Source organism: Myxine glutinosa, chromosome 1 (assembly GCF_964187855.1).
Source record: "Myxine glutinosa chromosome 1, kmMyxGlut1.1, whole genome shotgun sequence".
Taxonomy (NCBI): domain Eukaryota; kingdom Metazoa; phylum Chordata; class Myxini; order Myxiniformes; family Myxinidae; genus Myxine; species Myxine glutinosa.
Window position 1 is genome coordinate 9,977,619 of NC_136261.1, and position 20,733 is coordinate 9,998,351.

General features: G+C 45.3%; 1 protein-coding gene across 1 annotated transcript in view; it reads left to right on the forward strand.

The window, feature by feature from the left end:
* Positions 1-20,733, forward strand: part of LOC144890655 (epidermal growth factor receptor kinase substrate 8-like) — a 138,968-nt gene that overhangs the window by 65,809 nt on the left and 52,426 nt on the right. The window contains exon 4 of the mRNA XM_078771847.1: positions 8,628-8,777. Within this exon, the coding sequence (XP_078627973.1) occupies positions 8,628-8,777 (150 nt within the window). The remainder of the gene's footprint in view (positions 1-8,627; positions 8,778-20,733) is intronic.

The following is a 20,733-nucleotide window of genomic DNA, read 5'->3' on the forward strand; positions in this document are numbered from 1 at the left end:
GTCGAAACTGTATTTATCTTTCGGTGTGTGAAGTTATTGTGTGCAACTTTGGTTGTTTCTCGGTGTTTATCTTTCATAAATTGATCGTCTGTTTGCCGTGTCGTGTCTTGAGGCCTTGTACAGTGTGCACTGTACAACCTTGAGGCTTTGTTTTTCTCTCAGCGGTCTGTCTTTTGTGATCCAATAACTTTCGTTCTCTGTATTCCCAGGCTTTTCACCCATAGCCTACTTCCTTGTGTAAATCTCAACTCAAAAAAAAAAAAAAAAAAAAAAAAAAAAAAATAACATTTCCTTCTCTGTTCTCATTCGTTTATTCATTCTTATTCGTTCGTTCGTTCTTCGACCACGTGTTTCTCCCCCATTTCCCCAGATAGTTTTCACTCATTAACCTTCAATGTTTACACTTTCCCCTCAAGTTATGTATTCTGTCATATTTTATAACACCTTTTTCTTCTTCTTCTTTAAAAGGCTGCTTTCGACTTGCTCACCAAATCAATTCATCCCAAAAAAAATATCCATCTCCTATAGTGCCTTTTTTCTACATTCCCTAAACTCTCCTGCACTCCATCCTCCATCCAGCGTCCTTAAACGTATTTTTAACTCGAAGGTCACAAGAAACTCATTTTGCAATAAATGTTCGTTTCCCATAAATCGTACACTTTCAAAAATCCAATCTCACCCCTCCCCTCCAAATCTTCCCCATAACCCCTCCCCTCCAAATCTTCCCCATCACCCCTCCCCTCCAAATCTTCCCCATCACCCATCCCTTTCAAATCTCCCCCCTTGCCCCCTCCCTCCTAAACTACCCCCTCACCCCTCCCCGCCAAGACGCCCCCTCGCCCCTCCCCTCCTAGACTCCTGCCTCACCCCCCCCCTCCAAATCTCCCCCATATCCCATCCCTTTCAAATCCCTCCCCTTGTCCCTTCCATCCCAAACTCCCCCCTCACCCCTCCCCTTCAAATCTCCCCACCCTCATTGCTTCTCAATTTCCCCCCTCTCACTCTCCCTCCTCAAAGCGTCCTCCCCGCTTCTTCCCCCTTCAAACTCTCACCTCCATCTCCCCCAACCTTCTGCCTCGCACTTCCCCCTCCTCAAATAACACCTCATTGTGGCTCACCCAATCACCATCAAACCTTTTGTCCGCCCCATCCTTCCCTTTCTCCGAGCTATTCTGAAATCTCTGACTCACCTTCAACAGCTCTCCCTACCTCTTCCACCTCTTCCACATCTTTCCCTACCCCTCCTCCCCCCTGTTCTGTATCTGATGCTCCCCCTTCCTCTTCATTAACGGTATGGACCTCAAACATCCGGGGCCTTCGTTCAAACTTAACTGATCTCTCCATACAGGTTGCTTCTGTCAAACCAGACGTGATCTGCTTAACAGAAACTTTCCTCCTTTATGATGTCTCTGATTCCATAGTATCTCTCCCGGGCTACTCCCTCCTCCGGTATGATAGACCTGAGCCTCGTCCTGGAGGCGGGGTTGCTATCTTTATCAAAAACTCTCTTCCTCACTCGCCCTGCACTGCACTCTCTCCACCTCACCCCCAGGAATACCTCTGGCTACGGCTTCCCCTTCGCTCCCACCTCTTGTTCATATGTGTGTTGTACCGTCCACCAAACAGTGATGACTCCATCTACATATCGCTGTCTGATGATATGGACCAACTTCTATCTACTCATCCCAACTCTCTCTTCCTCATATGTGGTGATTTCAACTGTCATCATGCCAGTTGGCTGGGTGTGGGTACCTCTCTCACCAGCCATGGCTCCTCAGCAAAGGACTTCTGCGACTCACTGGGACTGACACAATCTGTCAATTTCCCGACCCGGATCTCAGTCAACGGAACATCTTCTCTTCTGGACTTGGTAATGACTAACTTCCCTGAAAATGTCTGCTGCTCTTCTTCTGCTCCGATCGGATCATCTGATCATGTCCTTGTTAAAGTGGACATCTCTCTGACCATCCTCAGGGAGCCTGCTCAGCGTCGACGAGTCTGGCATTTCACTCAGGCCAACTGGCACGGTCTTCAAGCAGCCATCAATCATCTGGACTGGTCTCCCATCTCTACCACCTCTGACATCAACTCATCCTGGGAATTCTTCCAAAGTAAATTGCTCTCTCTCATGCACAGATTTATCCCATCTCGTCTTCAGTTGTCATACCCTTCCTCCCGTCCATGGTACACGGAATCTTGTGGTGAGGCTGTTGCCCAGAAACAACTTGCCTTCGTCTCCTGGAAAGCAAATCCAACGGAAGGAAATCTCATTTCCTTTCACAAAGCCCGAAACAAGTGTGTGTCCACCCTCAGGAGAGCCAGGAAACAATATCTCTCCGTTCTCAAGACCGAACTCTCTTATCTGTCTCCCTCTTCCAAATCCTGGTGGCGTCTGGTCAAATCCGTTTCTGGTGTTTGTTCCCCCTCCATCCCCTCCCTTACCTCAAACGGCTACACAGCTGACTCCGCACGTGAAAAAGCTGAATGCCTCAACTCTGTGTTTGCCTCTAAATATTGTGTCCCAAACCCATCCCTCTCTGTACCCACCATACCCAGTCGTACCCTGCTGCTCCTGGACTCCGTGTCCTTTCCTCCTGACAAGGTGGAAAAGTTTCTGTCAACCCTTGACTCTGATTCTGCAACTGGACCCGACGGCATCAGCCCACGGGTCCTAAAATCCTGCTCTGCTGCTCTATCTCACCCTCTCTCTGTTCTCTTCACCCTCTCTTTTGCTCAAGGTCAACTGCCATCTGCTTGGAAATCAGCCAACATCACCGCTTTGCACAAAAAAGGTGCAAAAACAGATCCTAGCAACTACAGACCAATCAGCCTTCTCCCAATTATCAGCAAAGTCATGGAATCCATCATTGCTTCGGATATGAAATCTTTCCTCTTCTCCAATGGCTTGATCTCTGATCATCAATTTGGTTTCAGACCAGGTCACTCTACTCTAGACATGCTGCTTCTGCTGTCTCAACAATGGATGGAGGTCCTCAATGCCAAACAGGAAATTAGAGCTGTCTCCCTCGACATATCACGTGCCTTCGACACGGTCTGGCACCCCGCTCTGCTCACCAAACTCTCCTCCTTTGGTATCCATGGAAATCTCCACGCATGGCTGGCGGACTTCCTCTCTAGTCGTCGTCAACGTGTGGCCCTGAATGGGTTTCTCTCATCTCCTCTTCCTGTTCAGGCTGGAGTTCCCCAAGGCAGTGTTCTGGGCCCCGTGCTTTTTCTGGTCTTCATCAATGATCTCTCTGACTCTCTCGAAAATCCTCTCTATCTCTTTGCTGATGACTCCACTCTCTGCCACTCCATTCCTCTTCCCTCAGATCGGCAGTCTGCTGCCTCCTCACTCTCTGAAGACCTGGACAAAATCACAGACTGGTCAAACAAGTGGAACATGTCTTTCAATCCTGACAAATCTCACACTCTTACTATGTCTCTCCGAAAAGATCGACTGGACAACCCTCCCATCTACTTTCTCAACAATCCTCTCCAAGAAGTTCTGTCGCTCAAGATTTTGGGTCTCACTATCTGCCATGATCTTTCTTGGGAAAACCACATTTCCAAGCTGGCCTCCAAAGCCAGTCGCCGACTGGGCATCCTCCGTCGTGCGAAGTCCTTCCTCGGCACACCTGAGCTCCTCACCACATACAAGGCTTTCATCCGCAGCTCAATGGAATATTGTTCTCCCCTATGGGCCGGTGCTCCTGCCTCACACCTAGCTCGGCTTCACGCTGTTGAAACCAAAGCTTTCAGAATTATTGGAATCTCCCGCGATGAAGCTATCTGAGGGCCTTTCACTCACTCACCGCAGGCAGGTAGGTGGTCTTTCTGTCTTCTACCGACTCCTCTCCGGCCTTGCACCCCCAGCTCTCTCTGTGCTCTGTCCCCCAAATATTCCTACAGGTCGCACAAGATCTGCCAGCAACCCTCTGATGGTTAAACTGCCGAAATCTCGGCTCTCTGCTCACCTTCACTCTTTCATTCCTCTTTTCTACCGCCTCTGGAACAAACTCCCCCACTCCCTTCAATCCCACTCCTCCCTCCAGATCTTTAAAACAGCTGTTCACCACCATCTCTTATCTTCCCCCATCCAAAACGTTGATCTTTTCTACCCCCGCTAATTCACCCCAGATCCACGTTGTTTGAAATTCCAACTTCTTTCCTGGAAGTCCTGGCAGTGTCCATATGTTTTATACCTCTCCCACCGCCCCCTTCCCACGCCCCCCCCCCCCCCCAAAGCCCTCGCCCTCTCTCAGATCTCTCGATGTCTCCATGTCTCTCGGTCCCTGCTCTCAAATGTTGTGTTTGTGTCCTTCCCCCTCTCTCCCCATCTTGTCTACCGCTCCCTATGTTATATGTTTTATGTGTCGGTTTGTCTTTCTGTGTGATTAATGTTCGCTCTTTCACGAGCCTCGATCTTGTATACAAAAAAAAAAAAAAAAAAAAAAAAAAAAAAACTTTTGAAAGGATTTTATAATCAGTGCATAGTAGAGAAACAGGTCTCCAATTCTTCATTTGTCGCAAATCACCAGCCTTTGGAAGAAGGGACATCACCGCTCTTCTCAAACTTAAAGGCAATTCTCCATGAGTCAGTGATGATTCAAGAACATGCATCAGTTCTGGACCTAATAGTTCCCAAAATTCCACATAAAATTCAGCCGGCAGACCATCGATTCCAGGGGCTCTTCCCGAGTCCATTCCAGCCAGGGCTTGCGTTAACTCCTCGAGCGTAATTGGCGAGTCCATATCCAGCCGCTGGGACTCGGTTAACGAGGATAGGTGAGAGGTTAAAAGTCTCATTGTTTCATCACAAACACCCTGTTTTGAAAACAGTTTGGAAAAGAAGTCTTGAACATATAACCGTCTGTCTCTGGGATTTACAACGACAGCTCCGCCAGGATTAATTACAGAAAAAATGTTCTTGGGTGCTTTACTGACAGAGTCCAGATGAAAAAAAGCTTTACTAGGGGTATCTAAAACCTTTAAGTTCTTAACCCTTAGTCTGAGCAACAACCCTGCTGCTTTCTCCTGGATTAACTCTCTCAACTGAGTCTTCTTTTCTGGTATTAACTGGAAGTTTCTTGCATTATTCTTTTTAGCAAGTTTACCTTCGAGCTGTACAATGTCAGCTTCCAAACAAGTCATTGTTATATTCTTAACATTTGTAATGTTTGCTCTAAACTGTTGACAAAACACCCGAGTCTGGGCTTTCGTATTGTCCCACCAAAGATTAACTGAAGAAAAAGAGGGCTTTCTTTGGATTTGATTAGCCCAGAAAACTTGGAAGGCTTCTTTAAATAGACCATCTTCTAGAAGACTGGTATTAAATTTCCAGTATGCACTTTTATTTATTGACTGAGGAAAAAGAAACCCCATGGTTACTAAATGATGGTCTGAGAATATTGACGGAAAATAATCTGGAGAGACTATAGCGTTTCTAAAAGGTGAGTTTATATACCATCGGTCGAGTCTCGCAAAGGACACTCTTCCTCTGGTGATGCGGCTCCAGGTGAACTGAGGTTCATTGGGGAAAAGTACCCTCCATACATCTAGCAAACCCACCCGAGAAAGGAAAAGGGATAAATCGATACATGATTCGGGATGAGGTTCTGCCGAGTTCCTGTCCATTACAGGTTCAAAGGTACAGTTGAAATCACCCCCGATACACACACATTGGTTTAGATCAACTGTCTGCAGGTGATTAATCACAGACGCAAAGAAAGCTTTCCGTTCTGTGCTCTCACTTGGTGCGTACACATTGAACAATGTGAAATGGAAATTATTAACCTCCAGTTCAAGAGAGCTGAATCGGCCTTTAATGATCTCCTGGAAGAGGATTGACTCAGGTACTAGCCCTGGTCGAAGTACGAAAGCAACACCTGCCGAAAGGGAAGACAGGTTGCTAAAAAAGCACTGTCCCCCAAAAACGCGACACCAATCATATTCTACGTTTTGGGTGATGTGCGTTTCCTGCAGTAAAAGTACATCGACATTTTTGCGCCGAAACAAACTTTGCACTTGAGCTTGGCGGTTTGGGTTTGCACCTCCACCGTTAATGTTCAAGGTGCCAAAGGTAATTTGCTTCATTCCTTATCAAAAGGTTTGATTGGGTGTTGCGAAATCTCAAGACTGGCTTTTGTAATAAATTTCCTGAGTCGGTGAAATTGTGACCTTGTTAGTGGAAATTCTTTGCCCTTTCTTGTTATTTCCTTTGCTGATTGAATAAATGAACCTAAATCAGGAAATGTATCCCTGATAACTACATTTCGCTGTCTATAGGTTTCATTCAGAAAGGAGAGTACGAGTTGAGGAGATATCATTGGCTGACTCAACTGAGACTGAGACAACTCAGGCACCTCCTCATCCTCATCAGATTCCGACAAGTCTGACAAGGTCCCTCCAGGATCGAGGATGTCGGCCTCCGTGGTCACTATGGGAATTGTCAGTATCTCTGGGGATTCGCTGGAGAGCTCCACTGTGCGATCCACGATGCCATGGTGATATTTGTGCTCGTCAGAAGTTGAAGCCTCGGTTTCATCCTCTTGTGGAGCACAATCTACCGAATCGATGAGCGACTCGGTAACACAGTTTTGAATCTGCATCGGTAGAGCAGCACTGCAGAGGGATGAGTCAGTCACTGTCTGCTCGTTCACAGTGACTGATGTCAATGATCGTAATGGTTCGTTCGAGGGTTTATCAACGTATTCAGCGTTGCAACTTATTTCACCCATATAGCAATTTGCGTCCACAGAGTTTGTACACAAACTTTCAGACATATTATCCTCAATTGCAGCACCCGATTCACCATCCTTTTTTTCAAACCCGATGGAAGCATTAGGAACACATTGAGGTGTGTGTTCAGCTACACTGGCCTTCTCCAATACCACCTTTTTTGGATTACTGGTAGAAAAATTATCAACCGACGCCCTTCGTTTTTTAGAACCAATAATAGGGTCCTCCTCCATTCCTTCACTACATGAGGGAATCGCAGCAAAGGTTGTGCGAGTTGGGGTCGCTTCGGTTTCTGTGACAGGAAGTGAAGTGCGATCGTTTTCTAGATTCGGGATATGCGCATCGATGCTGCTATTGTTCGTCTCACTGCAGGAGGGAACAGCAGGAACCGGTAAACTCACAGGATTAACTCCAGTCGGTTGAATAGGAACACGAGTATTATCATTTTTACAATCGGTGTATGCGTGGCCATTTTCCCCACACTTTGAACACGAAACCTTGGGACAAAAACGTTTAACGTGACCAAAGGCTTCACAGTGAAAACACGTTAGTGAGGCTGACGAGGCGTACATTTGATACTCCCGATCGTCGGATTTTACTTTAAATGAAATATTTAACCCTGTATCATCACCACGATCGGGAAGTACCATGTAAACTTGGCGACGGAAACTCATAACGTGTTTTATCCTCTCGTCTCGGCTCTTCAGAGGGATCATGGACATTCTTGACACAGCTGTTCCATAACGAGAAAGGACTGACATTAGTTTGTCGTTTGATATAAATGGTGGTACGTTTGATACAACGATTTTCATCGCTGGAGTATCCATGGGGGACGCTAACATAAAAACACCACCTTCTGTGGTTAAACCTGCACTCACGACGTCGTGAACAAAGTTTTCTTCGGACAGGAAAATAACAACTTTTTGATTCATTCGTGAGGCAGCTCGGACATGCTCGCACCCGATTATTTTCCCCACTGCGAGTACCACATCCTCAGTGAGGACTCCTTCTGGTGGAACACACACAAATGCATGCTTCCTCGTTAGGCTATCGAACGCCTCTAACCGAGAGCGTGCATTCGCCATACCAGCGAATTCAACACCCCCCACTTGTCCGAACCGGACAAGAAGGTATCAAACCTAAATAATCGAACTAAAGTAAGTAATAAACGTGCATTATAAGCACAAAAATGGCTTACAAAACGCCGTCGAAGCCAGTAGGCCGCACCCAAAATGGGCCCGCTCTCAATCCTCTCTCTCTCGAAGACAAAGGTGGAGAACGGATGAAAACAAAATGCCAAAGTACACAGGATAGGAAGGAGAGGAGGAAAACTCACAAAGAACTCACTACAACACAGAGCAGTTGCTCACAGCCGCCATGACGCCACACCCACCACAAACGGCCTGCAGGGGGCGAGAGAGAGAGAGAGAGAGAGAGAGAGAGATAGAGAATGCTTCACGAATTTGCGTGTCATTTGTTTGAGATAGAGATAGAGACAGAGACAGAGACAGAGACGGAAAAAAAAGAGAAAGGGAGAAACAAGAGGGAAAGGGCCCGTCCATGGGGACTGATCGCTACTCTGACAATGACTGCCCTACCCTGACGAATCTGGGCAGCAGGGGAAGAATGGGGAAGATTTGACCCCGACTTGCGTCGAGGGTACAACCACCGCGGAGAGGCGTCCCCGATAGTTTTGCTGAGTCCTGTAGAAACCTTCCTAATGAACTTTTTCCATACATACATTTTACTCTTCATATCCTTTCCACAAATGGCTAAACCCGGTCTAGCAGGGAAACTGGCCTTAAAATGCCTGTTGGTGTTTGTTGTGTTGTATCCTTTCCACTAATGTTATCGTAACCTCTGGTTTAACGTTGTCATTTTCTCAGGAAGAGTTGGAGCATTATCCCCTTAGCATTATTCAACTGTGTGAAGCTCTCACGGATGAGACGGACTACAGCTCTGTGCTTGCACTCGTCTGTCAGGAAATTGGACAACGTCACCCTGACCTACACTTCTTCAGCTGCACGATAGTGGGGGTGAGTTGCTGTCCCAACAACATTCAAAGTGTGTCCCTCAAGATGGTTTTTGTGTGGTCCTTACAATGGGACACATAGCTCGAAGTGTTATACCCCCCTTATGAGTACTTTCCATCATTTACTTCAATTGTATACATAATGTTGCGTGAATGGCTCCACCCAAAATTAATAGATTGGTTATTCACTATTTAGGTGGGAATCGACCTCACTGGAGTGAACACAGCATGTTATAGCTGCATGATGTACAACTTGCATGTGTAAGGGATTTCAGTCGAATCCCAGGCTAATGGTGGCAGTATGACCCATTTCTCTGCTAAATCTAAGGTCTGACTGTCTCGATTTGAGAAGCTGTTGATAAACATCCTTAATTGACCTTGTAGCAAACATTCCTTCCACATGAGCTTCCTGCCTGCCAGATCTTGCTCCCAGGGACAGTCTGTGTAATCAAGGACATGTTTAAGTTCCCGTCTTTGAAGAAAGTATATTATACAAGTAGAAATTTGAGAATTTGTGCTTTTTTTTTTCTTTTTTTTTGTATACAAGATCGAGGCTCGTGAAAGAGCGAACATTAATCACACAGAAAGACAAACAGACACATAAAACAAATAACATCGGGAGCGGTAGACAAGATGGGGAGAGAGGGGGAAGGACACAAACACAACATTTGAGAGCAGGGACTGAGAGACATGGAGACATCGAGAGATCTGTGGGAGGGAGAGGGCTTTGGGGGGGAGGCATGTGAAGGGGGGGGGGGGGGGTGGGAGAGGGATAAACATATGGACACTGCCAGGATTTCCAGGAAAGAAGTTGGAATTTCAAACAAGGTGGATCTGGGGTGAATTAGTGGGGGTAGAAAAGATCAAGGTTTTGGATGGGGGAAGATAAGAGATGGTGGTGAACAGCTGTTTTAAAGACCTGGAGGGAGGAGAGGGATTGAAGGGAGTGTGGGAGTTTGTTCCAGAGGCGGGAGAAAAGAGGAATGAAAGAGTGAAGGTGAGCAGAGAGCCGAGATTTCGGCAGTTTAACCATCAGAGGGTTGCTGGCAGATCTTGTGCGACCTGTAGGAATATTTTGGGGACAGAGCACAGAGAGAGCTGGGGGAGCAAGGCCGGAGAGGAGTCGGTAGAAGACAGAAAGACCACCTACCTGCCTGTGGTGAGTGAGTGAAAGGCCCTCAGAGATAGCTTCATCGTGGGAGATTCCAATGATTTTGAAAGCTTTGGATTCAACAGCGTGAAGCCGAGCCAGGTGTGAGGCAGGAGCACCAGCCCGTAGGGGAGAACAGTATTCCATTGAGCTGCGGATGAAAGCCTTGTATGTGGTGAGGAGCTCATGTGTGCCGAGGAAGGACTTCGCACGACGGAGGATGCCCAGTCGGTGACTGGCTTTGGAGGCCAGCTTGGAAATGTGGTTTTCCCAAGAAAGATCATGGCAGATAGTGAGACCCAAAAGCTTGAGCGACAGAACTTCTTGGAGAGGATTGTTGAGAAAGTAGATGGGAGGGTTGTCCAGTCGATCTTTTCGGAGAGACATAGTAAGAGAGTAGATTTGTCAGGATTGAAAGACATGTTCCACTTGTTTGACCAGTCTGTGATTTTGTCCAGGTCTTCAGAGAGTGAGGAGGCTGCAGACTGCCGATCTGAGGGAAGAGGTATGGAGCGGCAGAGAGTGGAGTCATCAGCAAAGAGATAGAGAGGATTTTCCAGAGAGTCGGAGAGATCATTGATAAAGACCAGAAAAAGCACAGGGCCCAGCACACTTCCTTGGGGAACTCCAGCCTGAACAGGATGGGGAGATGAGAGAAATCCATTCAGGGCCACACGTTGACTACGACCAGAGAGGAAGTCCACAAGCCATGCATGGAGATTTCCATGGATACCATAGGAGGAGAGTTTGGTGAGCAGAGCTGGGTGCCAGACCGTATCAAAGGCCCGTGATATGTCAAGGGAGACAGCTCTGATTTCCTGTTTGGCATTAAGGACCTCCATCCATTGTTGAGACAGCAGAAGCAGCATGTCCAGAGTAGAGTGACCTGGTCTGAAACCAAATTGATGATCAGAGATCAAGCCATTGGAGAAGAGGAAAGATTTCATATCTGAAGCAATGATGGATTCCATGACTTTGCTGATAATTGGGAGCAGGCTGATTGGTCTGTAGTTGCAAGGATCTGTTTTTGCACCTTTTTTGTGTAAAGCGGTAATGTTAGCTGATTTCCAGGATGCTGGCAGATGACCTTGAGCAAAAGATAGGGTGAAAAGAACAGAGAGAGGGTGAGATAGAGCGGCAGAGCAGGATTTTAGGACCCGTGGGCTGATGCCGTCTGGTCCAGTTGCAGAATCAGAGTCGAGGTTTGACAAAAACTCCTCCACCTTGTCAGGAGAGAAGGACACAGAGTCCAGGAGCAGTTGGGTTCGACTGGGAAAGGTGGGAACAGAGAGAGATGGGTTTGGGACTAAGGATTTTGAGGCGAACACAGAGTTGAGGCATTCGGCTTTGTCACGTGCGATGTCAACTGTGTGGCCATTTGAGGTAAGGGAGGGGATGGAGGGGGAACAAACACCAGAAACGGATTTGACCAGACGCCACCAGGATTTGGAGGAAGGAGACAGGTTTGAGAGTTCATTCTTGAGTGAGGAGAGATAGTGCTTCCTGGCACTCCTGAGGGTAGACACACACTTGTTCCGAGCTTGGTGGAAGGAACTGAGATTGCCTTCAGTTGGATTAGCCTTCCAAGAGGCAAAGGCAAGTTGTTTCAGGGCAACTGCCTCACCACAAGATTCAGTGTACCATGGACGGGAGGAAGGGTAAGACAACTGAAGGCGAGATGGGATAAATCTGTGCATGAGAGAGATCAGTTTGCTTTGGAAGAATTCCCAGGAAGAATTGATGTCAGAGGCAGTGGAGATGGGAGACCAATCCAGACGATTGATGGCTGCTTATATAAAATGTTGGAAGCATTTCGTGTTAAAAGTGGTTAAACAAGTTTTTTAGGATAATTCGAGGGTGCTGAATTCAAAAATGCTGTTTAACCGGTTCAATTTTGGAGTCTTAACCTTCAAATTGTAAAAAACAAAATGCCCGCCATTTTCAGCATATTTTTTGCCATAACTTCAATTTTAAGCAACATAGAAGGCTCAAAATAGTGGCAATACCCATGTTTGTGATACTGAGGATTCCAAATTTACTGTTACCTAAGTTGTAACGAGTTTGGTTTCGCCGCCATGTTGAATTCCAAGATGGCCGCCATATTGATCATCAAGATGGCCACAATGTTGGATTTAAATACAAAGAAACAAATTGAAATATAGTACGCCTGGAGTCTTTTGCAAAGTGTGCTTTGGACTATTTTGAAAAGCGAGTAAAATGAGACAATGAAGGAATTGTGGTCTTGTGGTTGAGTTACATACACCTTCGCCTTCATGTGACCCCAGAGTGACAACCTTGATAAGGAGAAAGTCGTCTCAGCTTTCCGACGATTCGATGTATTCAGCGAGGGAATGTCATCTTCTGTACTGCAGAATATTGCTACCAAGGATTTGGCATCGGAGAGCATTCAACATTCTTTGCTTAATGCAGAAAAACTTGGACAGGTGCAGCTGGATGAGTTTGTTGATCAGCACCTTCTTCAGCCTCCTGATGGCACATGTCATATCAATTTCAATGCCGCTTTACATAGGAACAAAGCACAGACTTTCTCGTCTCTGTATGCTGTAGACTGCAAAGAAAGCAAAGGCAAAGAAACGACCATCAAGGCAGATAGAAACATTCTACAGCGACTTGTGACAGCTTCCAAAGCAGGGCGTGTGATAAACCTGGACCTGATTCTGCAGCATGAGCTTATGCCTGTGCCAATTTCACTTGCTGCCATGAATGGGAGTCTACATACAGGCAGTAGCGGTAAATCTCGACTGGCAAATGAGTTGATTCAAGATGTCTCAACCCCAGAACAAGTGACATTAACTGGAAGTACTTGCTTAGTAATTGATGGTCAAGCACTGGTGATGGCTCTTGGAAAGCCCAGCGGAATAACCACATTTGGTGAATATGCAGATGCGTTTGTGAATTCAGTGTTTGCCATGGGGAAATAATTTGAGAGAGTTGACGTAACTTTCGACCGATACCAGCAGGATTCCATCAAGACTGGAACCAGAATGAAACGTACCTGGGCCTCTTGACCAATACGTCGGGTAATAGAAAACCAAAACGTTCCTCTACCAGACAAATGGACCAACTTTCTCTCACTTGGAGAAAATAAGGCAAATCTAGCAGAGTTTCTTTCTCAGCAGCTCATGACAAATGCGGTGTCTATTGCACCCACAACACTTGTAGTGGCTGGAGGATTTGCACAGATCACAGACGTGAAATCTTCAGATCCAGAGATGGACACATCATCCCTACAGGCCAACCATGAGGAGGCGGACACACGACTTGTTCTTCATTGCGTCGACACAAATGCTGAAACAGTGGTGGTTTTAGTGCATGACACTGACGTGCTGGTCTTGTTAGCTGCTCATTTTGATAAGATGCCATGCACTCAGCTGTGGATGAAGGCAGGAACTCTTAAGAAGCCAAAATACATTCCCATCCACAAACTCCACCAGAAACTGCCACCTTGCCAAGTGGAAGCGTTGCTGCCATTCCATGCAATTACTGGTTGTGACAGTGTGTCACAGCTTGCTGGCCACGGCAAAAAGACAGCCTGGAAGGTGTTTCAAACACACAGCCAATTGTTGACAGATCTAGGCACAGAAGATATCACTGAAGAAGTAATCAACGATGCAGAAAAGTTCATATGCCGTCTTTACAAGGTACCCGATGATGTGGACAGATGCGACAAGGCACGTGTAATACTCTTCTCTAAGGGTTGTCCACAGGAGACTCTGCCACCAACATCAGATGCAGTGAGACTACACATAAGGCGCGCACATTACCAGGCTTTTATTTGGAAGCGCGCAACCATCGCTACTCCAGTACTCCCCCAATTAACAGACATGGGATGGACATACATCGATGGGAACTTGGTGCCGAAGCTGATGACGCTATCTCCAATTCCTAAGGCGTGTCGCGAGATAGTAACATGCGGATGTACCAAAGGATGTATAAATGGTCGTTGCAGCTGCAGAAAAGCTGGGCTAACATGCACAGGAGGATGTGCATGTGCATACAACAGACAACTAGAATGCAGAAACATAACAGACTAAGATAGACAGATAAACATTTGAGAATGCCAATATTGAGCTATACGGTATTTATAAAGTATAATTACTAAAAGGCAGCCATTTTGGAACTTTACCCCTTTTTTAAATGCACTTTAGAAATGATTTAATATCATTTTTTTTGTTCTAAAGAAATTAAAAGTGCATTTGACCAGTGAAAGTGATGTACATAAAAAAATACACCCCAGAAATTACCAAAAATATGGCGGCCATCTTGGAATTCAACATGGCGGCGAAACCAAACTAGTTACAACTTAGGTAACAGTAAATTTGGAATCCTCAGTATCACAAACATGGGTATTGCCACTATTTTGAGCCTTCTATGTTGCTTAAAATTCAAGTAATGGCAAAAAATATGCTGAAAATGGCGGGCATTTTGTTTTTTACGATTTGAAGGTTAAGACTCCAAAATTGAACCGGTTAAACAGCATTTTCGAATTCAGCACCCTCGAATTATCCTAAAAAACTTGTTTAATCACTTTTAACACAAAATGCCTACACTATTCGAAAATTCTCAAATTTTTACTTGTCTATATCAAGACGAATGTAAGTTGAAAGTTCCTGAGTTGATCTTGGGGCTGACTGTGTGATGTTATTTTCCTGAAATGGCGTTACTGGCCGATGCGCCGATTTCCTCCCATGCATGTTATCCTTATCTCTTAATAAACCTCTTGTACCTTGGTCCGAGTTGAGACAAGCTGCTTATAGCCTGGGGAAAAGATAAAACCCACGACACTTGAACCGATGCCGAGCAATGACTTCGTTCATTTTTGCCAAACACATGAAGCGAAAAGCGGGGTTAAGCAATTGGTTCACTTTGTCTGTCTGTCTACAAACGTCAGTCCATGATCGAGGAACAACTTGATTTCAATTGCATGTTACATGGCTCATTCTTGGGGGTGGGGGGGGGGGGTGGCTCGAGTGGTTTAACATGAATTGGAACATTATAAGGAAAGTGAACCTCCAGTTTAGCATTATTATGGCTCTGAATTTGGCTAATTGTACAGATTCGCACCCCGATCGCAAATCCGCAAACGTAATTTTTTGCGAAGAGGAATAAGGTAATTTTTTTTAGTCTGTCTGCCTCTCTCAGTCAAACAAAATTGGAACATTATAAGGAACGTGAACCTCCAGTTTAGCATTATTATGGCTCTGAATTTGGCAAATTGTACAGAATCGCATCCTGATCGCAAATCCGCAAACGTATTTTTTTGCGCAGAGGAATAAGGTCATTTTTTTTAGTCTGTCTGCCTCTCTCAGTCAAACAAAATTGAAAATTATTCCAAACAGGTGACAAACTGTTTTTAGGAATGTCATGAAGGACACAAACAACAGAAATGAAGAACTAATTTAACGTGTTAGATAAGGTGGTGTAAAAGGCGGTGCATCAATGGTGGTAAACTTCCGAATTTTTTTTTTTTTTAGAATCTTAAAAACTATTATTTTGTTTACTAGCAACAGTACCCGCCCTATGGGCGGGGCTCCAATTGGGAAGCCCAAATGAAAAGGCAAAATATCAGAAATTGAAGGTTTTTTAAATTTTAAACGATTCATATAAATATCCGTTGAATCATATCACATGCAAATCATCAAAATCTAAACAGTATCTTTAGAATTTCAATTAAAGCCACATCACTGTTCATATCGGTAAATATTATTCCATCGTGTTTCAAATCGTGATCGATACACTATGATCGTGATGATCGTGATCGTGGATCGTGATCGATAATAGTGTTCACAATCGCTATGTCGTATGTACTCCCGATACGTGTACCAAATTCCCGATACGTGTAACTGTACCAAATCAACAGTTAAAAGGATTTTGAGCCAATAGCTGTTGCGGCCTTGGCAAGATCGATGGAGACAGCGATCTGTTAGCGTATTCACCGCCCAGATAGCTTTGTGGAATTCTCTCATGTAAAGATTAAACGTTACGGCTGTTACGGCCTTGGCAAGATCGATGGAGACAGCGTTTATTATATTTTTAATGAAGGACACTGTCTCAATAGTGTCTCAAGCCCCAGTCCCCATCACGGATGGGGCTCAGCGGTTTACCCGAGCCTGACGGCGAAGGGCAAGGTACACGCTGGCCTGTCCAGTATAGCGCGTGTGCGGCCCCAGACATCGAATGGCATTAAACGTTCACTAAACATTAAACGTTCATTCAACATTAAACGTTCATTAAAGGATTACGAAACGAAAAACATTACGAAATTACGTTCACACCGTAACGTCAAACACTACCGTGAACACATACATCGTCACAATTAGAACATCGTCACAATGGACGTTATGCGAACGTGAATGTTATGCAGGAGTCCAAACCTGAGAATACTGGAGACCAAAGCTGAAATTGGGAAAACTAAATAGCCTATTTTACTCCTGGAGATCCCAGGATTACCCACACAAAATATCGTTTCGATCGGTTGAGCCGTTTTTGCGGTACCTTCGAACAGACAGACAGACATTTGGTGAATTATAGTAAGATATTGAATTATATACTCGAACAATGCAGAGCACAAATCATTTTGTTTCCACTTCTAGAAACCTCCAGTTTTGCAGTACTTGGACAACATATTTTGCCATTTTATACCATCTCGACCAATCAAATGTGCCGCTTGTGATCTCAGCGTAGGGAAATATCGAGATTTAGACAAAATGGCGGCTCGTAGGAAATATAGATAGTACTCGGAAATGCAAAGCAAGAGTTAAAAAAAACACTCGTCTCATTTCCTTTTTCTCAAGACTGCTAACTTCAGTGGGTAAGGTTAACTCTCTAGTTTGTGTATGTTCTGACATGCTGGTTATACTCGTAAATCAGGATTATCACTAATTTAGCTCTCCAAGGATCCCAATTAAAGCCAAATGTCGGTGTGACAAAATGGCAGGACACAGGAGTTACACGGTCTCTTTTGAAATGAATAATTTATTTATACAAGACACGAGGACACACAACGAAATTCTGAACCACAAAGCAAACAGAAAGCACAATAACCCAAAGATGGAAAGTAGCTCCCAGTCGTGGCAACATTCACACAACAGTCATGCACTTTGAACTGGGAAAATCACAAGTGCGAAGAAAATCATGGGGTAAGGAACCCCAGGCTGTTTTATACTGGATCAGTGCGAGAAGTTCAGCCCCTGCGCCCCAGCCTGGAGCAGAAGCCCACACGTGAGAAAGGTTGATGTTGCCATTAACAACGCCCTCCGCATTGTAGCTGGTTGCTTGAAGCCCACCCCAGCATTCCACCTGCCAGTCCTAGTGGGAATCTCCCCGGCCGGCCTCCGACGGGAGGCTGCTACCCTCGCTCTGGCAAGGAATGCCCAGAAACACGACTGGCACATCCTGCACAACACCACAACGATAGTGGCGCCTCCAAGCAGACTCAAGTCCCGCCATCCCTACAACAAGGTGGCACAAGAGATGCTCAGTTCTATCCCTGAGGACCTGTCTAGAAGCGCATGGCTGGCGGCATCTTGGAAGCAGGTGGGGGAAACGGCCAGGCCCACCCGCATCCACCGCTACATCTGGTACCCAGCAGGTGGCGTCGTAGGACAAGACCTACCACGCCTGCAATGGACCTTGCTGAACCGTATACGTACGGGGGTCGGCCGCTTCAAATCATCGCTGAAGATGTGGGGCCTGGCAGACAGCGCCGCGTGCGAGTGCGGCGAGCCTGAGTAGACTGCCGAACACATAATTACCACCTGCCCCCTATACAGACCACCTTCAGAAGCCGGCCTCTTCGACGTAGGACCAGAGACGAGGGCATGGCTGCACGACACTGAGCTGGCCATCTGATGATACACGAAAGAAGAAGAAGTGCGAGAAGTTGTCCCAGGCAGAATGTCCGTAGAGCGGGTCCAGAGAGGGTAAAGTCAGTGGTGAGAAGGCAGGCTTACAGAACATCCAGTATGTAAAGTAGAATTGCAAATTGCAAACAAGAAAGCAAACTTGGGGCAAGCACATACTTTCAGCAGAAGTACCCCACTCCTCACCAACAATCACCGCCGCTGCTCCCCCAAAGAATGACCCACGTCTCTCCAATCCACCCCCCCCCCCCCAACCCTCCAAGGCGAATCAATCACCAGCTGCAGAGGGAACAGTCTCTCTACTCAGGGTCCACCAATCACCGACCTGGATGCGTAACCTAACCTGTCATTGCCCAGGGCAGGTCCAATGGCCTCCTCCCACTCATTTACAGACAGCTCAAATGAGGGGGTTTCCACTTTATTGGTGGGAGGGAAAAGTTCTCTACCACCTCTCTCATTCGCCAGGAGGTGAGGGTTAGAATTTGTTGTGGGAGAACACATGGCCAAAATATCTTAACCTGTCCAGTCTAAAATAGACAAGGACCGCCCCCTGGGTGAGCCGTAAAAAGGACAACCTTAAAAAACCATATATGTAAATAAATAATTCCACTTTGACATTTTGGGATATTGTGTGTAGAAGTACTGAATCTAGAGAACGTGCTGTCAATGCCTGACCTTCGACTGAAGGTGGCACAGGTATGTGAAATTTATTGGTTCATCGTTTGCCATTCGCCGGTTTTTTACCCAAGTCATTCACGAACCGGCTGTCCATGCCTGAAGTCAAAACAATTTTAATACTTAGTCCAGGTTACATTATTTGCTAACTGGTAACTAGTATCCCCTCCCAGGTCATACTAGTATCCCCTCTTCAATAAAAGTATCAAACAAGATGGGCTATGCTGCTGTTAGACTACTATCGGTCTTGTTTTTGTTTATTATTTTTTAGATTTTTGTTCATTTTTCAATATTTTCTATATTTTCACATCATTCAACATCGAATAATCTCGCTGGTGTGTACTAGTCAATGTGTGTGGAATTGCCGATGCTAACGGTGTAATCAACACGAGCTTCACAGGCACATTCATTAATCTACATATATGAGCGCAAAAGCTCGTTATAATGATGGGCACCCATTCTATATTTTCACATCATTCAGCCATGAATATCACTGCATTTATTTTCCGGATGTACCGAAAAATGCGTGCGGAATTGCCGACACACCAATCGAATTGCTGACACGATACCGGAAGTTCAGACAGAGTAGCAGAATAAATGTACGGAAGAAGGAATGAAAATGTATTACTAGTACCGACTGCAAAGCCGCAATGAGCCGGCGAAGCCAAAACCTCTTGCCACTATTTTACTCATCACCATGGCATCAGTAGGTTAGGTAGTTGGTAGTAGGTAGGTAGGTAGGTAGTTGGTAGTAGGTAGGTAGGTAGTTGGTCGTAGGTAGGTGTAGTAGGTACCGTACCTGGTAAGACTTGGTAAAAGAGAAGAGCAGACAGTCCTCCCCAATGGCAATACCTGCATACAATAAATGTCACAAGAAGCTTAAGGAAGTTATGTATTACTAGTAAGGCCTATTTTTAACTGGGCTTAACATACGTTTTCACAGTAAGTGTGTAGTCTTCTAACTTCAGTCGCTGTCAGGCGCCAGGGCTGGTGCTCTGACCCTCCGGGCACGGCAGCTTCCTCCACCAGCAGACGTTAGCTTGCAGTGATTAATTCGATGACTTCCGTCTCAACTTCGGATATTTCCGGCCGTGAAAAACTATCCGTATTTCTAAACTAAATATGTAAACCGCTTATACCGTATTTCTGGCTGTGAAAAACTATCCCGTACGGCCGCGAGATTTCTAAAAAATAATTCTTCGTCAATGTTAGAATATTTGACGCCGTTTTCACCGTCCAAAACGCGTAATAATATTTTTTCAAATGCTCGAATCTCATTGGTTATGGTGTTTGATGACGATTTTACCCTCGCCAGCAAGACCGGAAACGGAAGTCAATGCCAATTTTATTCATACATTCACATTCACTCGAAAGACTCACTTCCATAAGGAGCGGCCATGAGGCTTGTGTTATTATCCTTACTCAAAGTGAAATTCAAAATACCTGTCGCTGTGCAATTCAAAATACCTCACTGCACTGGAAAATGTGGGGACAGGAATACTGCACAGGAATACTTTAGAGGGTGTGGACATGTAATACCCTCCCTCACCTTGAGGTGGCATTCCATGATTTACATTTACATAGAGAATTTGTGTCCAACCCCACCCTTCTCTACCCTCCCCAAGACCACCGACAAAAACTCGATGCACTAATTGGGGTCATGCTGATCCTATGTAGCAAGTCGGGATGTAATTGGGCCAGAACTGTAGGAGGAGTAGAGCAACAAACAAATGAAAAAATCACTCATAGAGAGACACTTGGCAAAACAGAACAAAGTAGCATGGCACTTAGTAGAGCATCCTTTTGACTTCAAAAATAATTGGTGGTTGAATTCAGTTAGCTGATATGAAAATCCAATTCAAATTTCAAGTCAATCAGATGAAAATTGAGGCTTTTAGAAATTTGAAATTGTTGTTGACCATTGGCCTATGTTGGTCTTTTGGCCTATGGTGATCTCAAAAATAGTTGGTGGTGGAATTCAGTTAGCTGATATGTAAATCCCATTCAAATTTCAAGTGAATCGTATGAAAATTGAGGATTTTATAAATTTGAAATTGTTGTTGAACTTTGGCCTATGTTGACCCTTTGGCCTATGCCGATCTCAAAAATAGTTGGTGGTTGAATTTAGTTAGCTCATATGTAAATCCAATTCAAATTTCAAGGGAATCGGATGAAAATTAAGGATTTTAGAAATTTGAAATTGTTGTTGACCAATGGCCTATGTTGCTCTTTTGGCCTATGGTGATCTCAAA